At 38.1% G+C, this 24,750-nt stretch overlaps 1 protein-coding gene across 1 annotated transcript in view; it reads left to right on the top strand.

Moving 5' to 3' along the window:
* EYS (eyes shut homolog) overlaps window positions 1-24,750 on the top strand; it is a 1,110,009-nt gene that overhangs the window by 1,030,974 nt on the left and 54,285 nt on the right. The window contains exon 42 of the mRNA XM_074819828.1: window positions 12,328-12,500. Coding sequence (XP_074675929.1) covers window positions 12,328-12,500 — 173 coding nt within the window. The remainder of the gene's footprint in view (window positions 1-12,327; window positions 12,501-24,750) is intronic.

The following is a 24,750-nucleotide window of genomic DNA, read 5'->3' on the forward strand; positions in this document are numbered from 1 at the left end:
CCAGCTATCCTTTATCTCTTTCTCAAATGTTTTTTCTCTGTCTGTTTCTCGCAGGCCTGTTTCTTTCAGGACCTGTTTTTTCAAGTCATGTCTCACACCATCTGAGCATCCCAAAATTAAATCTATGATTCTAATTATGCCTATCTGTGTTATAGTGAGTGAAAAGCCATGACTTTTCAAGAGCACCACAGATTTTGGTAGAGTTGTCCTAGTTTGACCAACTGAACCTAGAAGCCTGGGAAAACTCCAAGCACCTACTGTCATTAGCAAATCACTCTGTACCCACAAGCAGGATGTTTAACTTCATTCCTCAACCTATTAACTGAGCTGTTGGAATATTCAATCATGCTTACTAGCTTCAACGTGCATTTCACTTATAGGAGTATTGATATCAAAGGAAGAAATTTCTGCATTAATATTGCAGCCAATATGGATTTGGTAACTATGTTTGTTGTGACTGAAGGAAGTAAACATGAAGGGTTAAAACATATTCTTTCCTCTGGCTGCAGTAGCCCTCTGTCTTATTTTTTCCATTCTTTCTTTTTTTTTAAGGCACTCTCACTTCCATTATGTGGTAACTTCAAAACAAATGTGTGACCACAAGGCATCACAGTTCATTCTGTACTTGTTTCTATGGATACACAGAGGGCATGCCTATAAAGTAAAATAAAGAGATAATGGTTGTAGAAAAGGCACAACTAAGGTAGTTTTCATGAAGATAGAACAAGCAGCAATGTCAATACATGCCAGTAAACTGAATAAAAACCCTGCTTTCCCTGAAGGATTAGCAGTCAGGATTAAACATCTTGCCATGTTTTCACTGCAGGTGGTAACAGTGCTAATTAGATTAAAGCTAAATTAAATACATCTAATTCTACTTCCATGATCTCCTCATTCTGCTGTGTAGACATAGCCTTGAAACTTTATGGCAAAATTACTGATAGATCTTTCAAATCACCATCCTTGCTACTGAATCAGTGGGGTAGAAGTCTTTCTGTCAGAAGAGTACAGCGTATGTTAGAAACTGAAGCACCACTCATTCCACCCAGCAGCGAACAACTGTATCTGTAAAACATTCAGACATTAGAATGAGACAGTGTTATATCAGATTGTTATTAGCAATTGTTCCAGTACTTTCATTTTATATGGATAGACATCATACTGATGCACACTGGAAAATAAAAAATACTCAGATGTGAAGAAACTCAAATACATTCAGAGGTTAATATTGTCACAGACACTGTCATGCTAAATTTTAGTTATAGATACCCTATATCCAAAAAACACTGTAAAATCATGTCTGCTTTTTCCACACAGCTACTCTAAACACCACTATTATTAAATGTAAATGATTACATATGTATTTCCAGTTTGAATTTGTAAGTTCGTGTCTTATTTAAAAGAAAGGCTTATTTCCACTCCCCTGAATTTTGCAACATAACCTGTAAAGCCAGACTGACAGAATAACTTCCTGTTAATTCTTCTGCATAAAGAAATGGATTGGCATCATGGTATCAAGAAAGAGGAACTGACTCCTTTTTCTGAGGGCAGTCTGAAAGCAAATAACACTACTCTTAATGATGTTGTGATGCAATGGTTTTCCTCTAACATAAATTCTCCTGTAATTTACTTTTTCAAGACAGTCATTTAACTTTTGCTGCAAATAAGTCAGACTACCTGGCTTATCTGACCTCTTGAGTGCAAGCTGGAGAGAGACTGATCTCCTAGCATTTTAAGTTAGTTCTGTTTGATAAAATGGTACACAAATGGCCTTTTGTACCAATTAGAAAGGTCAGCTGTAAACCAGACTTTTTTCTGTTGCATTTTTCATTAGTTTAGCCTGGTGTGTCACCCAGCTATGCTAATTCTCAGCAATGGAAGAACTCTAACAGTTACAGTTCTTGCACATTTGAAAAATGCCAACACTCAGTTTTATAGCATTTGATTTCACAGCTTTTAGGACATCTTATATCCTTCATAAGTCACAGACATCATCCAGGAATGTGTGAAATTCAGAGCTGAGGCAACAATCAAAGTAAAAGGTCAACCTGCAAGACAGAACTCAGACTATTGATAAAGACTATATTGCAAAAAGAGTTGAAAGCACACAATGATTTCTAACTTTTGACTTCAGTTAATGTTGTCAGTCGTTCTAGTACTCAGCACTTCCCTTGCCCTCTCATGTTCAAATAGTTGTGCAAGCTTAAGCAATTAGTCTTTGTAAAAGGTTTATGCAGTCCCCTATACATTATCTTTAATTTGTAGTAGAAGAAAACTGGCAGACAGGTCAAGATTTGGTCCTTCAAAAGCACTTATGTTCCTAACTGCTTTTTGTTTTCAGTTTTTGTGACCTACCACTGATGTCACTTAAAGAAATAGCTTAGTCTGTAGATATTCAGATAGAGCCATGGGCAAAGGGAATCTATGAAATTTTCCTTAACTTCCTCCAGTTCAGTTAATGTATAAACAGAAATCCTGGGCTGCAGAGATTTCTTACTCCTTCTGAGAGCTGGTGGCACCCCAGAGAAAGGATGCACAAGAAGACAGTGTTGTGGCTTTCTTCTCCTCTCTTATTCCTGACAGTAGAGGAAGATGTCTGGACTACAATGCGGAAGTAAGTGAATCTCAAAGAGATGAGAAGAAAGAGACAGACAGAGGATAGACATACAGAAGCTTTAAGAGATGTTTTGTTTTGGAAGTCAAAAAAATGTTATTTTGTTGTTGAAGATCTAGGGTGCTTAGATTTATTTTTTTTTCTAGATTTCAGCACCACGCATTCCATGCTTACAGTGTAATTAGATATATCTCCACTGATGAAACACCACTATTGGGCTGAGATAAGAATCAACTCTAGACTTTATCTCCCAGTATCTGTGAGGTGATTCCTGAAAATCAGTGTTCTTCAAACATAAGCTACCAATTCAATTACATCATGTGACTGATGGTGTTCTAGTCTGAAGGATGTACAAAGCTCTATAGGAACTTCCTAGAATCTTATTTCAGTTCTCTAGGAGTTATCTATATTAGAGTTAAAGCTTTTGTTGGTCAAAGAAACCACAGATTGAAAAGGCACAGAGATGTGAATTACCTTCTGAGGCAGAAAAATTACCTTGGTCATTGGTAAGGAAACTTACATTATCTAGTTTCTGCCAACCAGAGAATTTACCACCTTTCGTAAGCACTAAATTTGTAGGAAATATAGTAAGTGCAATTGTTTGTGTCATTCATATTCACCTCAAATATCATAATAGGTTGAGTCAGGTGTTAAGAGACATAAACTCAGCCCACAACATTCCTAGCATTTGATGTTTGAGAGGCTACAGCATCCTATGCTGCATATATAGTCATTAACTTCATTTGACTAGGAGCTTGAAAAAATATTTTCTATAGGCAAATGACTTTTAGTTATATCTCATTATACTCTTTCAAATAATGTGTAAAAGTCCAGGCAGTGTGCTGCACTGCCATCTTTACTGATTGGGTCAGTGGTGCATTTTTAATATATTAATTACACCATAACATGGTACAAGAAAAGTACATTTTCAATATATTTAATCATATTTACTGTAATGCATAGGCAGAAGGAACAAGGGACTACATTTCACTAGCCACTGTCTAAACGCAGAGAATATCTGTCCACTAATGCTTACTGCTTCGAGGCATGATTTGTAGGGAGGAATACTATCTTCTCCTGTGTCAGCTTAAAGAATCAGAAAAACTCAGCAAGCTTCCAAGGTCCATGGATAGACAACATATACAATTAAAAAATTAGAAACTATGCACAAGCTTCGAATAGGCAAAGTGGAGAGATATGACTCTCTCATTAATGTTAAAATATTGTTGTCTAAGCATGGCTCAGTCATCCCATTCCATGGAAAAGCATTATCATAATACCTTCTCTGTCCCACTTAAAACTTCTTGCAGCTCTGTTAGCTGTCCAGAGATAAAACAGAGTGCATGCCTGTGCCCCCAGTTTTGTGTTTTCATTAAGAAATGAACAAATGAGTTACAAATTTTCTTTTGGCAATCACTGAGGAAAAGAGGTTGCAGGTATAATGTGGACAGATGGACCCTCTAAAAAAGTTTCAAATCAGACTCTCTTCCATGAAGTTCATTTATTCAGAATTTATCTCTTCTGGCATTTGTAGGATTGTTAGAAAAGGGGGTATCCAAAGTGAATGGTAAAGATTATGTCAGTTCAAAGCAGCTTGGTTTACCTTGTATCATCACGATGTTGTCGGGTTCTCATAGCACATTTTGTAATTGCTGTTTTTCTTCATAGCTTATGTTTTATAAACATTAACACTTATATGTAAAAGTTACACTGCATTATATGTATATGGTAAAATTATCTCCATTTTGTTGAGCTAGAAACAGAAAGTTCAGAGACCAAGTTGAAACTAGGAGGATTTGAGATTGTACCTAGGATTGAAAAGAAGGCTGTGCATTTGAATTAACAGGAGGTATTGGGAAATAATGGTGTGAACAGGGTAAATCACTGTAGGAAGCTGATTATACCCCCCCTGCAAGTTCAAAGCCTAACTTACCCTTTTATGCGAGTTCTTAAGAGGTTCCTGGCTTCTAGCGTTGTACATAGACCAGGCTTACAAGAAAGTCTGATGATGAACTCCTTGTGATTAAGAATCTTTTTAAAATAGAAAGGGTAATGGGTGTTAAATAGGTACAAAGGAAATGCTGATCCACTGATTATTAGAGTTGCAAATTGGTAGAACTAGTGACAGTGCAGTGAATAAGTGGTTATGAAAACTTCTTTCTGTAAATTGAATTCAGAATGGAATAAGAAGAGTTTGCATCTATGAAAGTTTAAAATAGTAAATACATAAATAAAAGATCTGTTTTAGAAACAGAAAAGAATTATTGGGAAGAAACTCAGAAATAGAAGAAAATATAACGAACACCTAGATTTACACTAACTTTGTTTCTCTTGCCACAGTAGAGCGTTCTGAATTTAGATTATAGTCATTATAGTTCAAAATTATTATGTTGTGAATTTAAAGTAAATGCTGTTATTTTACAAACTGTTCAAAATTTTGTTCTTCAATTTTGTTGTTATCCATCTCCTCATGATCAGTGTAGCAAACTGCAGTTGCTTTGTGAGGAGACTTTGAAATCTTGGAAATTACTAAGTTACATAGCTCTACAACCTATAAATTCATCTGTCATTGAAGTAATGAATGTTTTCGTGCTAAAATATTGTTTTAAAATTCTAACAGAAATGAGTAATAGTATACAATGCATGTTTAGCGAAAATAGTGCAACAAGGAATATGCTGTGCACTAATGTTCAGTGTTACTGCTTTGGATATGGTGCTCAGGAGTCCTGCTGTAAATTGTAGATATATTGAAGCAAAGGCTGTTTAGGGTTCTAGGGACTGCTGGGAGCAATTGGAAACTTTCTGTCATAAGGAATTATGAGAGATTTTCAAAGGACAAACAGAAGTTAACCAGCATGTGATTTCAGTGAGAGGTAGAGATCTGGCTTCTACCTTATGATGTTGAAAACGTTTATGTGCTTCCCTGGCTGTGTTTCATATAATGCTAATATTTTATTATCAAAATCATAGCCTTTCAACTTTTTAAAAAAAAATTTAGTTTCATTTTTATAAATACATTTTAGCAGATGATAACATCTATTTACTATTTTTCCCATACAACACAAGGAAAGAGAAAACGTAGATTTAACTGAAAAGACTGAGGAAATTGGGGAAAGGAGTAGTGTCAGAGCTAATTACAGCCTTTGTGATGGACCCAGCATGACAGAGCATTATTTCTCTTCCTAGATGTGGCCGTGGAATGGATTACTACCCACATAAATTGTTCTCACCAACCATTGCTTGCTGTACTTTTCCCTGAGAGATATTTAATCATCCAACATTGTGTTATGTGTCCAGAAGTGCTTGATACCACAATTGTGTATCCACTTGTGTGACAGGAATGGTCATGATTGTCACATTACAGGACAGGAGGCATCATACTTTTTAATGGATGTGTACTCCTGTGATGGGGAATCGCCTATACATTCACCATCTGAATGGAAAATTGAGGTTAAAGAGGGTTTATAAAAGACTCCAGAAGAGAATTCATGATCCTGAAAAGTTAGATAATACTGTGTGAGATATTTGAATGAGTACATTTTAAAATAAATTTTAACAGTCCTAAATTTCTGAAAATAATGACATCTTTGAAGGTCTGAAATAGATATTCTGCCAGTGAACAAGAGCTCTTCCTCCTCCATTATTTCCATAAAACGAATTCTGTCCTTCCCAAGTCATAATTCAAACACAACTCCTGTAAACTTTCTAAGGTTTAAGTATTGTTTCAGGAGTGGATTCTCGTTCAAGGAAACTCATATACATATGCTTAATGATAAGATTGAGCAGATACATGTTGTTGCCTGGCTGGGGTGGGTTAAGCATCTATTTAGGTAAATTTCTTAGTTGGATCCTATAAATTAATTTTCTGTTAGAGGTGAACAATTTTGTATGCAGTGGTCTCTTTCTTATATGTTGCCACAGGCAAGCAAGGTGCTGGAAACTTTTTGTCACTCCTGTTCTCCCTTTTGAAGTGGAATTGGAACCCTCCCACTCCAATATTTTTAACCTGGATCAAAGAATTTGGAAGTATCTTTTAAATGGGAGTTCCTATTTAGTCCATGCTAGAAGCAGTATAACTCCGAGTATAAGCCTGTCTCAAAGAAAATATAAAGCAAAAGCTTTTTTCCATGACTGTACCAAACCAAACTGGAAATATTTTTCCTAGGAGTTTTCAAAACTAGTTTAGTTCACAAGTGATTTAGACATGGTTTAAAGAGAGCCTGTCAGTGGTTGTTTATACAAAGAGAAGCAGTTTCGAAAGTTGTGGTGGGTTGACCCTGGCTGGATTCCAGGTGCCCACCAAAGCCTCTCTATCACTCCCCTCCTCAGCTGGACAGGGGAAAGAAAATATAAGAAAAGGCTCATGGGTTGAGATAAGGACAGGGAGAGATCAGTCACCAATTACTGTCATGGGCAAAACCGACTCAACCTGAGGAAAAATTATTTTAATTTATTACCAATCAAATCAGAGTAGGATAATGAGAAACAAAAAATAAATCTTAAAACACCTTCTTTCCACCCCTCCCTTCTTCCCAGGATTAACTTCATGCCCAATTTTCTCTATCTCCCCCCCCGCGCAGGAGGACGGGGAATGGGGTTTGCAGTCTGTTCATCACATGTTGTTTCTGCCGCTCCTTCCTCCTCAGGGGGAAGACTCCTCACACTATTCCTCTGCTCCAGTGTGGTGTCCCTCCCACAGCAGACAGTCCTCCATGAACTTTTCCAATGTGATTCCTTCCCACAGGCTGCAGCTCTTCACAAACTGCTCCAGCGTGGGTCCCTTCCACAGGGTGAAGCCCTTCAGGAACAGACTGCTCCAGTGTGGGTCCCCCACAGGGTCACAAGTCCTGCCAGAAAACCTGCTACAGTGTGGGATACTCTGTCTCCATGGGGCCACAGGTCCTGCCAGGAGCCTGCTCCAGTGTGGGCTTCCCACGGGGCCACAGCCTCCTTTGGGTGCAACCACCTGCTCCAGCGTGGGATCCTCCCCAGGCTGCAGGTGGAGATCTGCTCCTCCATTAACCTCCATGGGTGCAGGGGCACAGCTGCCTCACCATGGTCTGCACCACGGGCTGCAGGGGAATCTCTGCTCCGGTGCCTGGAGCACCTCCTGCCCCTCCTTCTTCACTGACCTTGGTGTCTGCAGAGTTGTTGCTCTCACATATTCTAACTCCTCTCTCCAGCTGCAATTTCTGTTGCACAGCAACATTTTCCCCTTCTTAAATATGTAATATTCTTATAATATGAGCAATGGGCTCAGCCTTGGCCAGTGGCTGGTCCATCTTGGAGCCGGCTGGCATTGGCTCTGTCAGACATGGGGGAAGCTTCTAGCAGCTTCTCACAGAAGCCACCCCTGTAGCCCCCCTACTACCAAAACTTTGCCACTCAAACCCAATATGAAATTGAAAAGAAAGGAAATTTAAAGTGAATCACCAAAGCTTGCAGAATAGTAATTCCTGATAGGGGGAAAAAGGATTCAAAACAGTAAAGCTGACAAAAGCACTCAGATCTAGAGAAGATACCATAATTGAGGAAACCTGGGTGAAAGTACTAAAGCAGCAGGAAAGCTGAATTGATTTTTGGGAGTGGTATAATACAAGGAAAGATTGGCAGATATATTATATACTAGAAAAACACCTGCTGTGCACAAGAAGAAATTCCTCCTTTATATGTTGTCCTTTGATATTTTTAAGATTATTGGTGAGATAAGGTTATCCTTCTGTCTGCAATGAGTTTCTGTGGATTTGACTCTTACACAAAGCTTTCAAAGGGAGATCCTAATCACCTTTACATTATCCTGGTATTTTATAGAAAGAGATTTAATGAATCTTTTCATGAAGAGTAATTCAACTTAAAGTTTAAACTGATAAAGTATAGTCTTTCTTTCAGTTTCCAGTACTTTAAAACAAAATGGCACTAGGAATAGATGATAGCAACAACTTTAAAATAACAGAATTACATCTACTACTTATTAACTGAAAAAGCTTGGGAAGCTGTTCCCTCCAACTTCCATAGCTTTGGCCCAGATAATATAGCAAGAGAACTAAAAGAACTTGTATCGTTAAATATTGAACTCACTGCAACATGTAGTTTTTGACATTCTCAGCTTAGCACTGTCGTGATTAAAGGGCGTTGAGCGCGCTTCTTTTCAGGAAAGTCCTCTCACATACGACTACACAAATTGCGTGTACAGTGCTTTCAGTGGGAATCACAGAGCATAATGATCCCACTTTAGAGATGGAAAAAGCACAGGCATATGTGAAATTATACTCTGCTTCAGAGAACCAGAGCACTGTATCACCAGAGTACAAATTATGTCTATGGCACATTGTACAGAGGGATTATAATCTTTTCTTTTAAAACCAGAATTAGTTTAAAAGTCAAAAACTGCAGTTAAATACATCTGTGACTGTATTATTAATGTGTTACAATACAGTCTCCTCTGCATTATGTAATATTTTTTTAAAATGTTATCAAAACCTGTGTTGGCATCCCAAAGGTGTCAATCTTATACAAAACTTTAATTTCATTAAATTAGGTCACTGATGTAGTACTGATTCAAGGAGAAAAATTTGTATTATTGAATTACCAATATCACATCATACCATGCAAATTCTTCCTGATGATTTTTTTTCCAATCTAATGTGTAGACTAAAGATCAAAGGGATATTTTAGCATGGGAAATGGTAATGAAAAGTGTCCCCCTTACCATTTCAGAGGAGGATTATAAGAATATCAGAGAACAGTTCATCTTCCTTACACTTTTTTCTTCACATATCATAAGGCTGGTGATGTGAGATGATGGTGCTCTAGGAGAATTGTTCTTGTCTCTTCCACTCCTTTTCTACACTCTTTCTGTTTCTTCTCCCATTTTCTCTCATTGTTTGTGACATTCTTCCTTCATATGATTGTGGATGGTTAGGTTTTTTCTTTATCTACTTCTGGAGTTCATCAGTACTCCAGTTTAAAATCTGGAGACTTTTTTGATATATAATATACACCATGGCTGTCTGATTTTCTTTTAATGCCTTATAAATCGGCATCCATATTAGCAGATAATGTAGTTCAATAGGATTAGATTTACAGGGCTGATCAATTAGTGCTGAGGACCCAACATCCCCATTATTCATGTTTCAGGGAGCTTTAACTCACACTAGACCTAGTCTGGCCCATGGACTGAATGCCCATTAGCAGCTGGAGTACCTGAGGTGTGAGACAATCTTCTGGTGCAGGTTCATCTGAGAGAAATTGAATTGAGGTACTCTTGAGACCACTCCACAATGTGAATCAAGGCATTTCAACTGGGGACAACAAGGAGGTTCGCTTCAAAACCATGTTTCGGATCTAAACTCAAACACTAATATAGACATATAACACATTTCAGCAAAACACTACAAATTTGATTCCAATTTTGAAGCCTCAAAGTTCTGATATTTTTCTTGTTTCTTTCACGCATTTTTCACTTTATTCATCTTATGTATGTAATTATCCAATGACTTGTTCTTGGAGTCATTCACAGGTGTACAGCGTGGGCAAAAGATATCACTGTTCTGAATTGCTGTCCCCTGTCATTTGTTTCTTGCATTTATAAAGGATAGCAGGATATCCTGAAATTATAAAATCCACTTGGGAGGAAAGAAGTCCCTGGTCATTCAGACATTTATATGTTTCTTGCAGCTGAGATTAATTCAGCAGAATATGGAAGGTCTTGTCCTCTTCTTAACCAAATATAGTGACAGACTGCTTTGAGAGAGAATAATAACTCATTTGAGACTTCATGTTTCAGTATACTAATACATGTGAATTGTCTGTGATATTTTTTCTGTGTGGTTAGCTGTTATATTTTCAAGCTTTGTATTATTCTGAAGAACTTTTAAAACCTGTTTTCTTTGCCTCATTGGGAATCACTCTTCTTTGTTCTTAGGATGTTATGGCATCAATAGTGAAATGTTAGAACATTGCTCAGTGTGATAACAATAAACTCCTCACAATTTGTTATGAGACCAGTTATTTTTAATCTTCTCCAGAATAGCAAAAGACTACAAAAAGAAATGGCCAATGCTGACATATACAGCTCAATAGAAGAATGAATGAAAATCATTTTTTTAAAAGGTGAAGACTAAAGTCTCTGTATTTTGGCAGTTAGCAGCGATGATCTGTCTTCTCTTCTATAAACAGATAGAAAACATTTGATAGCTAGTTTTAGAGATCATCACCATCAATTGTAGATTTCCAGAAAGAATTCAGTTCATTGTTGCTTTTTTAACTAGCTGAACTGTGTAATGCTGATATTAAAACCATTGAAAGCAGGTTTCTAGATGCTGCACAACCAAAAGCAATCCAGTATCTCATTTACATTCCTCTCCTGGTGTCTGCAGCAGATCTATAAATAGAATACGCTACACACAGAAATTTATTATTGCAGTTGATAGCAATTTTCTTTTGCAAAGCTGTCTGGAGGCATTATTCATGAGGTTCATTCTGATAGACTCTCCAGCTGAGATCCTTGCTCCCCAGAACTGCGGGTGGTCAGTTTAGAAACACACTAGTCAACTGCTATGCACAAAGACAGTCGCAAGACTCACTTAGTTCACTCAGCTCCAGATTATTTTCTCTAACCTGATTACATGGATATTATAAGCAGTGAACGTATTTTTAGAAATCACAGGTATTTGACATTTTATCATTGAACATCCTAATGATTATGCTATTATCTGGAAAAACATAATGACTGTGGTTTGATACAGCTCACATCATGTCTTCTGCATTCATACCCACAGGCACATGTGACCTTACCAAGTATAAGACAGACATGTTTCTGTTCAATACCAAGGATGTGTAGTAATCATATGAACTGATCTATATAGCTGTCATCTGATCTCACTTATAAAACAAGGGGAAAATCAAATAAGATGTTTAATGACATTATATATATAGTAAGTGCTAGATGGGAATTTCTTACACTCCTGCTTTTCCTATCTGATTTTGGTTTTCCTCCCGTATCTGCCATTGTGTTATATTTGTATATTAAAAAAAAAAGATAATTGATAAACAGAATATGCACATTTCTAAATGTTTGTATCACCCCTCAAGACTGATTACAACTTATTTTTTCCCTTGCCTATTCTAATATTCTTTCTATGACTAAGAACATAAGATACATGAAAGCAGAGATACTACCTCTTTATTCTGCTTCAATGTCAATATAATCACTACTGTAAGCATTCATATTTCAGTTTGTCTTTACATCCTACTGTGTCACAAGCTATATGTAATACCTGAATGTACAAATGATGTTTCTATTTGCAAAGTAAACCAGTAACTTCACATTTTTTTTAACTTTCTTTCCTTTTTTCAGACATAATAGAAAAGCTGTTTTTCTGTAGCAGTTATTTTGGCCATGTTATGAAAGCAGCAGCACAAATAACTAGTGAGACATTAGAAAAGTCGCATATCTTAATGTGAAAGGAAAGATAAATTAAAATATAAAATTAAATCCAAAAGACCTGTCAACTGAAGTCACCCATACAACATCCTGGCATAATTAATGCCAGGTACACAAGAAAAAAAAAAAGTTAAGAGAGTAAAACCAAATATATTACAACCAAAAGTCAAATGTCACTGATTTTCTATGAGAGTAAAACCCACCATTGTGTTTTAAGTGCGTTTTGGTACTTATACATATTTTTTTGTTTTTAATTTAAATTTGTCAGTGATGCAGAAAATTGGTTTTGTGAATGCCCTAAACTCTACTCTGGAAGACTCTGCCAGTTCATGACTTGTGATGAAAATCCATGTGGAAATGGTGCTACGTGTTTTCCCAAGTCCAGGCGAGATGCTGTTTGCCTTTGTCCATATGGAAGATCTGGTATCCTCTGCAGTGATGGTAAGAACCATATTCTTTCTGCATTGGTCATAGTTTCTATCATTCATAGAAGCTGTGATAAGAAACAAGTCAAATGCTTTGAAGGCAAAATACTCAAAGTGACCACCTCCCCACCTACAACCACAGCCCAAAATCCACTCACAAGCAAAGAATGTCTGAGCTGAGAACCCTCCCCGTGTGTTTTTTCATGTCTGCCAGAGAAAAGGAGACAGAGGGATCAAACACACTGAGACTAGACAAGCTAGGAAATACTAAATAGTGTCTGATGTTTTACTAATTTACCTGGAGAAAAGCTGAGAGAGATCTGACAGAAAACTCCTTTGGAGACATTAATTTCTCCTGTAGTTGGATTTTTCCTCCACTTAAGGAAGCATTACTTTGTAGACTTTGTAAATCAAAGGAGTGTATAAACAAGACTTTCTGGATTGTAAAAATACCACCAGGTGCTAAAAGTTGATTCATTTCTCAGGTCAAAAAGAGGAACAAATTAAAATTTACCAAGTGCTTTGCTATGAAACAGGAGACAGGATGAAGGGAAATTAATAAGCTAAGTAAATAGGTAATTTTGACTAATATTATCAAATGAAGGTCTTTTATTCCTCAAGTGTTGATTCTAATGGGTGTTCTAGGTCAGAAAATTCTGTGTGAAGGTCCAAGGTATTCTTTTCCCCTAACACTCAATGTAGCAAGAGGTAATGATTGAAAAATCTGCATATAGAAGATAACCACTAGTTCTGAGCTGATTCGGCAGTGCATATGAAGTGCCTTTTAAAATAAATATTAAGCAATGTTCCGATTGGATCAAAGTCTACACTGTCTTTTTCTTCATACCATATACATCTTTACCTTTTATTTAATTTCCAAAATTTTTAGTAAATAAACATTTATGTATTATTCATGTTTTCATATAACCCTTATAATTGATAGCTAATAACAAATATGTAGGCAAGTGTATGATACTTCCTTAGTAATCTTTCTCTCTTAGTAACCTTTCTCTGTTCCTTCTCAGTTCCACTGCATCCTCTTTAAAATGAGGGTCCAGAGCTGACTGCAATATTCAAGGTGTGATAATGCCACTCCTTTATACAGTGGTGTTTGACATTTTTCTGTTTTACTCTCTGTCCTTTTCTTAAACATTTCTTCCATTCTATTTTCTTTTATTAGTACACTGACATTTTCATGAAACTGCTTATTAAAACTCTTAACACCTCTTTCGTTGAATGCTGATGATGAGTTCAGAGCCCACCATTCTGTATCTAAGGCTAGAACTGTTTCTGTAATCTACCTCAATTTACATCTGTCAACTCTGAGTATCATCTAATGTTTTTTTCCCTGTAGTCGTTCAATGAGGTTCTTCTGCAGCTCTTTGTACATAGCTGTCTCTGAATTGAGAGTCTGAGTAAAAATTGAGAAAGCCTAAATTGAGACAAAGTACACAAATTCGTTAGTTTGATTAGACTACAGAGTGGAAGGCTTTGAAAGCACAGAAAGAATGAAATGTTATTGAGTGGAAAGGGAAAACTCTGCCTGGATCATCAGTGTAAGCAAGCAAAATGGGATAGAACCCAGCTTCATAGGACAGAGTATAAATCTATGGTCAATAAGCCCACAACATAAAAAATTATTGAAATATGAAAAATTATTTTACTGAACTGTGTCTTAAGAGATTAGAAAGAATATAAATAAACTGAGGACAGACGGAAGTCTTATTAAGCTGGACATTGCATTGAAACTTAAAATGAGCTGCAAAAGGCCTTTTTATCACATACACTAAAATGGAACAGAGGGGAGAAACAGTCACAATGCAGTGAAGTCTGGTGCAGCCTTAGGGATAGCCCTAACAGCATCAAAGCCATACATTTGGTGAGGTATTTGAAGATAGCAATAGATTGCCTAATTACAATGGTAGAACAATGTAAATTATATTAGAAACAGAAGACAAATTTAATTGTTTACTATAACAGAATGAATGGCCCAGATAATAAATTTATTAAAAAGAAATGATCCATAAAATTTGAAGTCTAGGCATATGCATTTTGATGAATCATCTCCCATTTAAGATATACAATAACATTGCCTCTACTGTTAAGATTAGTAACCAAGTGCATGCTACTTTGTGTCTGAAACACTGAAGAAAAGCTTGTTTCTCCTAAATGCTTATCAAATAATAGTTGGTCTTCATCACCAAGAAATGTGCAAGATGTTACAGTGATTATTTGATAAAATGAATATAGGAAATGCACCAAATAGAACTGCAGATTTCATGCCAGCATTGCTACTCCTACCAACAGAGATTATTTACAATAGACAAAGGATAAATAAAGATGTGGACAGAGCCACAAATGAGCCCACTGATAAAAGTCTTGTCCATATCAGAGCTCAAATTGCCCTCTGTTAAGAGTTGGAAGTTACACTAACAACATCAATCTCTACAAATATGTAAGAAAAAGTGACAATAAAACTATTGTCACTATTAAATGGAAAAAAAAAATGCTTGGCATGACAAGTTAAAAATACATCATTTTATAGAAAATGCACAACATTCTAAAAGTGAGAAAATTATAGGGCTACCTTAAATATTACAAATGAGGCAAAAATCTAAGGACAGATAGTAACTTCTATTAGACCATCTTATATAAATATGGAAAACCAGACAAGCTCCTGGGACTAACAAGGATTTTTCTTCTGTTTCTGAAGCCGATGGAGCATACTGCAGTATGCAGGCTGGGAACAATTGCTCTGAGTTTATCTTAGTTACATTATGCTTGTTTCAGGTTTCAAGAAGAGCTTCCTAAAAGCATGTTCATTTTTCCAAATATATATAGTAAAATTACTTATCTCTCACTACACATCTTTGCTTGCTTTTATCACTAGATGACCATGTTATTGTAACAGCAAGTTGACCATTATATATTGAAATCTCTCTCAGAAAGCTACATAGCTAGGGCATAATGGGCCAACGGGGACGGGGCATGATAATGTAAGTTAGAAGAGAGGACAGGCTGCGCTGATCTGGCAAAGGACACGGGCAGACAAGCATACTGACCAGCCAACTATTTACATGTGACTGGCCTTTTTGTCCCTGTATCCCTCTGTTTTTCCACATTTGTTCTTCCAAAAATCACCTAATTCCATCCTTCTCCCTGCTTTTTTTTTTCCTCCCTTAAACATCCATAAATCTTGTGCTATTCCAGAATGCTCTTCACCTGCACTTCATAATGTGTCCCATACCCCATCATACCCCATGGCAGCCACCCCACTCTGTCCAAAAGGTGCTCCAGCACTGACTCGTCATGGTGGGTGTCACACCTGGACACTAGGGTTGAGAGTCTCCTGGGACAGCCCTGGGACACGGTGTTCTTTCCTCCGAATCTGTAATTTAGGTTCCTGCCTGCCTTAGGGCTCTGTGCTCCTCTGGGACTGTGGAGATGGACTCATGGTGGGCTGATGGCTCCTGGCATTGGGCTGGGAGTAGCTAGGGAAGGGTATTAATTGAGTTCCCCCACCTGCCATTGTCTCTGCTGTTTTGTGGATTTGCGGTCCAGCATTTATCACATAAGCAAACATTGTTGATTTGAGGAGTTAAATGTCACATGACTTTTTGCCCATGGAGTTGCCTGAAACAAGAATTTAGTCACTTACTAAAATAGAAAATGAAATATTTACTAATGTGCATCATCAATATGCAACAATTTGGAACAGAGATTATATCTATATGGGCAGTTTGACTCAATCTCCCAAGTGACTTTGGTTTTTTAAACTGTACATAAAGGGATCTATATCGTTTAAACTGAGTCCAGTTATTGAGCTCTGGCTTTTCAGTAGTTTTGTGTGAAAACAACCAACATTCAAGCCCTAGTCTGATAAATTTCTTTTCACATTTAATTTAGTAAAAAGTTTCCTGCATTGTGTTTCCTGAAGATTGTAAATGTCCTCCAGTATTTAGTATCACACTGGTGAGTGAAAGTATTGACAAATAACACTATTTCAGACCAAATGAATACACATTGTCCAACAGTGCTATGAACATTTTTTTCTTCTGTAAAATGCTTTTAAAAATACTTGCTATACATTTGATTTTTCTACTTTTAAAAGTTGGTCAGGAAGACATATCAGCAACTCGTTATGGAAGGAAGTGAGGATTAGGTTAGCACTAGAACCGTCTGTCATCTGGGAAGATTTGTCATTTTGTAGCATTTAAGACTTAAATGAAACCTGTGCTGCGTGTTCATTCCAAAGAGAAAGCTTGAGCTCAGACCGTTAGAGAAATGTCCATGTCACCATGCTCCAACTCTTTTAAAATTAAGGTGAATTCTAATTATAATGATTTGTGGCCAAATCACTATTGACATCAAATAAAAGTCACATCATTTTAATGAGCCTAGACTATTAAAAATTAGTATTGTTGTATCTCATCAAAATAAGCAGAGTTTAAGACATGGTTCTTGTACCTTCAAACAAATGAACAAACAAACAAAGAGTTGTTCAATTGTGACCATCTCTGTAATCACCCTTTATTTATTTTTCCTAATTTTTTTAACACTTTCATCTAAGTACAGACAGGGAGCATTCCCTGGTTGGTACAGGAAACTGATATGGTCTGTAAAATATAAAATATAATGTTTGAAATATCTAAGTGTAAGGAATTCTGATACATAAGATGCAGAAATTTTAAAGAGGAAATACCAGGGTATCATTGTACTGTGGAGTTGTGATGGCCTCCTAAATGTGAATGAAGCAGAAATGGTTCATTCACCAGGAATGAAAATGAACACCTAGACTTCTAAACTCTTGATGTTGTTATTAATTATATGTTACACAAGAAACTGTCCCCTTCTGGGAAGCTGTTGGTCATAATATGAAGCATTTTATTAAGTCAGAAATCAACAGCAAGCACTTTGTAAGCACAAAGGTAAATTTAAAAGGAGAAAAATTTCAAAGGAATGTGTGTTGTTAAGACGAGTAATTGTGTCAATGGCAGTGTTTTAGTGTCAATTGTGACAATGGCCAAACTACAGTGTTTTAGTTTTACTATGTGTTTCACATATGTATGTATGTGACAACATAAAACAGAGTCCTAACTGACATTGTATTTAACAAACACACACCGAAAAGGACATTCACAGCATGTGTTCAGAGCAATCTGCAAGTATGTTCCTTGAAACATTTCTGAGCAACATTTATGGTAATGCTTCACAGTCCAAAGGTTTCTGGCAAGTTTTCTGTAAGATGTATTCTCCCCCATGTATAAAATTCATTTCAAGGTGCTAAAGTGGGAATAGTCACTTGCTCCAAGCTCTGTAGAGTGAAAATCAGCCTGCAAGAAAAAATCAGCCTTCTGTGCAGCTATGTTTGGCACACAATGTCACCTTCAGAGTTGTTTGGGTCTGCAGACTAAATCATGCAGTTAGGTGACAGCAGATGCCCAAAGGGAATTTCCTCAGATTAAAAAAAAAAAAAACCTGCATCACAAGGTTTCTGGTCAGTGGTAGGAGACTTTGGGGAATGCTGATCAGGGTTACTCTTCTTTCTGTTGAAATTATTTTCTGGGTCATTTGCTTTTATCTGGGCCTTAATTTCCCCCTCCCCTCCAATGTGAGGAATGTCATAAAAACAGAACAAAACAGTCATAGACACACTCACACACTATTAATGTTGCTGCTGTATTATCATTTTTTCAGATTAATATTTTCATCCTTGAGCAGTGAAATCACATTTATTATTTCAACTCTCAACTTCCAACCAGAAATGCAAGCTACTAGTCCACAACATGATTACAGAAATAAGCTAAGCTAATAGGGCCCATGGGCTCCATGACTACTGATGCCACAAGACAAATAAAAGGAATACCTAAGTTTTTACTGAGGATGGGGAGGGGAAGGCATACACTTGAATTACCCATTATGTGGTTCACTAAATCCTCATACAATAGTCTTCCAGATGTCAAGAGTCTTCTACTACCACCTTGAACTGCTCTGCAGCTCCAGCACCCCAAATCTTTTCTTCCTTGCACTTCCCAGAGTTTCCCGTGAGGAAAGCAGGTTGCCTATTAAAGAAAACATCTTTAATGTAGAACTAGCAAAACATATAAACTAAATACACAGGAGCAGGCAATTCCACTCTGTTGTAAGTCAAGCAAGGAAGGCAGAAGACCGGCTTGATTGAACAGGGTACTTCTCATGCAGCTCAAGAGCAAAAAGAAACTGTATGATCTCTTGAAACAAGGTCAGTCTTCACAGGAAGGGTACAGATCTGTGGTTTGTTTATGCAGGGAAAAGACACAAAAGGCTAAAGCTCAATTAGAGTTAAAACTGGCTAGTGTTGTTTCAAATAACAAGAAGGGCTTTTTTAAGTATGTTAATAACAAGAGGAGGTCTACAGAAAACATTGGACAGATACTTGTTGAAGGTGTCATCTGACTAATAGGGATGAAGAAAAAGTGGAGACATTCAAATGTGGTTTTTGCATCAGTCTTTAATAATACTGGTAGACCTTGGGCTGCCCAGTCCCCTGAATTGGAGGACCACAAGTGAGGGAACAGTGACTTTCCATTTGTGGACACCGAAATTGTAAGGGACCAGTTGTATCAGCTGAATGTTCCCAAGTCCATGGGTCCTGATGGGATTCATCCCACGGTTCTGAAGGAGCTGGCAGATGTTATGGCAGGACCCTTCTCTATCATCTACCAAGGGTCTTGGGAGTCTGGGGAGGTGCCTGCTGACTGGAAGCTAGCCAGTGTTATTCTAAACCACAAAAAAGGTGTGAGGTACCCAGGAAAACATAGACATATTAGTCTAACCTCAGTTCCTGGAAAAATTATGGAGATGATTATACTGGGTAGTATTGAAAGGCATTTGAAGAACAATGCAATCATCAGGCACAGTCAAGATGGGTTCACATAGGGAAAATCCTGTTTAACTAATTTGATATCCTTCTGTGATAAGGCCACCAGCCTAGTTTTTCCAGATTTTAGTAAGGCTTTTGATACTGTCCCTCACAGCATGCTTCTGAAAAAGTTGTCCAACTCTGGGATGAGTGGGTTCATGGTACACTGGGTGAAGAACTGGCTGAAGGGCAGAGCTCAAAGGTTGTGGTGAATGGGGCTACATCTGGCTGGTGACCGGTCACCAGTGGTGTTCCTCAGGGTTCAACTCTAAGGCCAGTCCTGTTCAATATATTTATCAGTGATCTGGATGCAGGAGTTCATTAACAAGCTTGATGATGATACCAAACTGGGAGGTGCTGTTGACTCTCTTGAGGGACAGGAGGCCTTGCAGAGGGATCTAGATAGATTAGAGCATTGGGCTATGATTAGTGGGATGAAATTATCAAGTTGAAATGCTGGATTCTGCACCTAGGACAGAGTAATGCCAGGCACAAGTATGAATTGGGAGGGGAGTGGCTGGAGAGCAGCCCTGCAGAAAGGGATCTGGGGGTGCTGCTGGACAGCAGGCTCAATATGAGTCAGCAGTGCGCCCCGGCAGCCAAGAGGGCAAACTGGGGTGCATCAAACACAGCATAACCACCTGGGAAAAAGAGGTGATTATCTCCCTGTATTCAGCATTGGTGTGGCTTTTTTTAGTCACATTTAAGAAGGTATGTGAAGGTCCTTGAATGCATCCAGAGGAGGGCAACAAGGCTGGTGAAAGGGCTGGAAGGAATGTCCTATGAGGAGCCACTGAGGACTTCAGACTTGTCTAGTCTGGAGAAAAGGAGGCTGAGTGGCAACCTCATTGCTCTGTACAGCTTCCTGAGGAGGGAACTTGGAGAGGGATGTGTCGATATCATCTCCCTGGTATCCAGTGATAGGACACGTGGGAATGATTCAAAGCTGTGCCAGAGGAGGTTTAGAATGGACATTAGGAAACATTTCTTTACTGAGAGTTTGGTCAAACACTGGAAGAGGCTTCCTAGAGATCTGGTCAATGCCCCAAGCCTGTCAGTGTTTAAGAGGCATTTGGACAATGCCCTTAATGACATGCTTTAGCTTTTGGTCAGCCCTGAATTGGTCAGGCAGTTGGACTCGATGGTCATAGTAGGTCTCTTCCAACTGAAGTTATTCTGTTCTGTTCTGTTCTATTCTATTCTATTCTATTCTATTCTATTCTATTCTATTCTATTCTATTCTATTCTATTCTATTCTATTCTATTCTATATGCCAGTTTAGCTCCCCCATCTTGCCTTTCCTTCCCAAATTATGCTACATATATTACATGTCTGTACAGCGCTTCATATCATTTTAAGTGAGTTAATTCCACCAGGAGCATGTGTTCTAGCTCAGACATCCAATCTTCTTGCGGCTTCTTTAGAAACATGATGAGTAAGATGAGGAATAACCCAGCTGCCTTAAAAATAATTTTTCTAAACTCAGCTAAGAAAACATTTTGCACTCTGTTCATCAATACTTCTGTGCTCAAGAGCAAGTTTTGGTTTATTAAGAGCTATACTGCAAACCTCTAAGAGAAAGAGTAGCTGCAGAATTTTGTGATGACAAAGGTCGCGTTTCTGAAGACTTTTGTACAGCTTGTGTATTGGGTTTGCATAGCAAGCTTTGGTAGCGGGGGGGTGGGGTCTACCTGGAGCAGGTTTGCCATCAGGACTTGTGACCCGTGGGGGACCCACACTGGAGCAGTCTGTTCCTGAAGGACTGCACCCCATGGGAGGGACCCACGCTGGAGCAGTTGGTGAAGAGCTGCAGCCTGTGGGAAGGACTCACATTGGAGAAGTTCATGGAGGACTGTCTCCTGTGGGAGGGACCCCATGCTGGAGCAGGGGAAGAGTGTGAGGAGTCCTCCCCCTGAGGAGGAAGGAACAACAGAGAAAATGGGTGATGAACTGACCTCAACCCCCATTCCCTGACTCCCTGTGCTGCTGGCAGGGAGGAGGTAGAGAATTCAGGAGCAAAGTTGAGCCCAGGAGGAATGGATGGGTGGAGGGAAGTTGTTTTTAAGATTTATTTTTTGTTTCTCATTATCCTACTCTGATTTGATTTGTAATAAATTAAATCAGTTTTTCCCCAAGTTTTGTCGGTTTTGCCCATGATGGTAATTGGTGACTGATCTCTCCCTGTCCTTATCTCAACCCATGAGCCTTTCATTATATTTTCTCTCCCCTGTTCAGTTGAGGAGGGGAGTGATAGAGCGGCTTTGGTGGGCACCTGGCATCCAACCAGGGTCAACCCACCACAGCCTGGAAGACTGGAAAATACAATGCTTGGTAGTAATTTCCATTCCTTTTTCAATATTGTCTTTGCAAATATATGAGCTGGTATTTAGGAGAACTGAATAATACTCATCCCACAGTCTATATGGGTACTGATCCTGGAGCCAGACACTGAGCTGATAACTGTTCACAGTTAGTCAATGATATATATAAAAGTGGATTATCTGATTGTAATTCTGTATCATTAAGTCTTCATCTCTTTCATCTGCTTTGGTATTAGCAATGTATTGTAAAGCTGTGGTTCAAGATGTATTGGCAGTGAGCGCTGAAAGGAACATTAATTTTAACTCATAAGAGAAAATTCAAAGATGATGAAACCATTATTCTCTTTCTTCTTTATCACTTTATTGTCTTCTCTTTGTTAAGATGCTTTTCAAATGATAGTTGATTTTTTTTACCTCCCACTCATGCTCACCTCTGATTAGATGTACAATGTTAGGGAAATAGGTAACCAACCATATTAATATATTTATATAATGGGATAATTTGTCATTATTTGTTTATGAGGCAATGGGACATATCATACCTCATTACTTGTTCAGTACTGGGAATGCAGAAGAGGACAATGATGAATGACGCAGGACTGACAGAGAGACACAACACAAGATCAAGGACAAAAAGTAGATAAAAGGCATCAGTACTCTATCAGAACAGTGTGTGGTTTAGGCACAGTGTTAATTTGGAGTGTGTTTTTACATGGCTCATAATCAGAGCCTTTGGGACACATCTCTGTTCTTTACCACTTCAGACTGTACGCTGAAAGGGCAAGAGTGGAAATCAGCCTGGATGGTGTCTAGGCAGGAAAAGGGAAATAACCCAGTGTGGTTAGCTGTGCCCTCTGCTGTTTAAACCAGCCCCAAACATTTTATAATGTTCTCAAAGACTGTTTCAAATAAAAGAGAGATATAAGATGATACCATTTTCTGCACATTCTTGGCTCCATAGCTTTATAATGAGTGAAAAGAAAGAGAATAAAAGGAAAAGGTGGAGTTATGTTGCTTGACACAGTTTTACTAATCACTGTATTTTTCATACAGGGTTATTTTTTTTTTTAAGTTACAAATATGTAAGAGTATGGCAAACTAGTCTGTGTTAAAATCAAACTAATGAATGTCACTGCCTGAAAGATATCTCAAAGACTGAATGTTTTACACTGATGCACATTTACTGATAACCTTTAACTTTTTGATGTGATTAGATAAAGATCTAATACTTAGTGTAGAGAAGAAACATGATTAAAAATGTGGTATAAACTCTATAAGTGGCAGTCCAGAAACATATAAAATATGGAATAACTGTCAAGCTAGAGATATTGAATTAGCCAGAAATATAAGCTTTTGACTCGGGTAATGGTTGTTTTGACTTGGGTAATGGTGCTACTGATTTGTATTTGTTACTGTACTGTTATTCTGAGATAAATTGTTTATCCCAAAAGCTGTTGGCTGGTGGTGTCTGTTACCACATCTGGAAGCTACAGCACAGCAGAGATGTCTTAAGCCCCTACAATGCTGGATATGTTATTGAATGTACTTCATGGCCCCAGCAAAATGCACAGTTAAAACTGGATGAAAAGACCATAAAGAGCTGAGAGGAAATGCTCAGGTACTCAAAGATGGACATTTTTATGAAAAGTGCTTCTTGTCAGATGTTTTGAAAGGGGCTGTGCTCAGACACCCAAGATTAAGAAATTAAAAGGTCATTTTGCAAAGAATGTTTAGTGACTGTGCTCTAACCTGGAGTTCAGAGATCTATACTCAATTCTTCAATATACTCCAGACTTTGGGCACGACTTTGTGAGCAACTTTGTGCAAATAATTTAGTTTCTGAGTGCTCTATGGTTCCCATTGTTTAAAATCAGAAAAATGTGTTTCCTTGATTTCACAGAGAATTAGTTCAGAATTTCTAAATCATTTACCTTTTATGGCGATTAAGATGAGAGACAAAGAACATGCAGAATGGGGGAAGCAGTTGCAGGATACAGAGAAGGTAGGCTTCATCCCACCTAACTTTAGAAGTCTATAATACTTTACTCTGACTTACAATCCAATGTGACTCTTGTATTTGGTGGGGTGAAATAAACATTTTAGAATACTGTTCACTTGACCTGTATAAGGTAGGTGTTTTATATGAAGGGCACTGCATCCTAAATGTGCTTAATTTTTCCACTGACATAAAGTGGAACTTTAGATGGTCAGCTGTTATGTAGACATCTGTCACAACCCAGACTGGAAGCCCAGGGAGTCGTAAAAGTTCTGTGATCCCCTCAGGTTAAATTAAGGTAAAACAACACCAAACGACAGGTTAAAAAGTTTTACTTGCAGTAGAAAGAACTTAAACTTGGAAAAGGATAATAAGCAATGTGTTCTCTTATAAATCTATAGGCAAGGCAAGGTAAGGCAGAGCGTCAAAGTTGTCTCAGGTCTGGTAATCTTGGGTGGTGGATGCACACACAGCAGTTTTCTGTCACCTTTTAATTTCATCTTCTCAGCTGATTAGCATACCAGACGAGGAGGGGCAGGTATTGCACAAACTCATTTCCATGAGAGAGGAGGAAAAAGGTGGAGCATGGCTTCTGCGGCTGCATTGAGGGAGAATGGAGTGCACCATCCCTTGTCCAGTTGAGTCGGTTGCTGTGCTCACCCTGCCACCTTTGTTTTTTCCTCAGTTCTCATAGATTTTTACTGACTTCCTGTTTCTTGAGCGATCATGCAGCTGGGGCATAAATGCTCACCTCTTATCAGTTCCTATCACCTCTTCAATGGTGAAGTCATGAAGTCATTACCAAGCCGTGGGTGATGTCTGGCTTACACAACAGAACCACAAAGTGTCATGTTTACACAATGGAGCCAGTGATTAGCAGTTCTTGTGCTTGATGAGAAACATTCAATTCTTGTACCCAATTCTGGTAAACTGTAGGTAAAATTGCAGTGTAGGTAAAGGTCCAAACCAGAATGTGTAACATGTTTTGGGTTGAAGATAGAGCTCCCATCTTCTTGCCTTCATACAGATGTTCATTCAGGGCACATTC

The sequence above is a fragment of the Strix aluco genome, chromosome 3, assembly GCF_031877795.1.
Source record: "Strix aluco isolate bStrAlu1 chromosome 3, bStrAlu1.hap1, whole genome shotgun sequence".
NCBI classification, from domain to species: domain Eukaryota; kingdom Metazoa; phylum Chordata; class Aves; order Strigiformes; family Strigidae; genus Strix; species Strix aluco.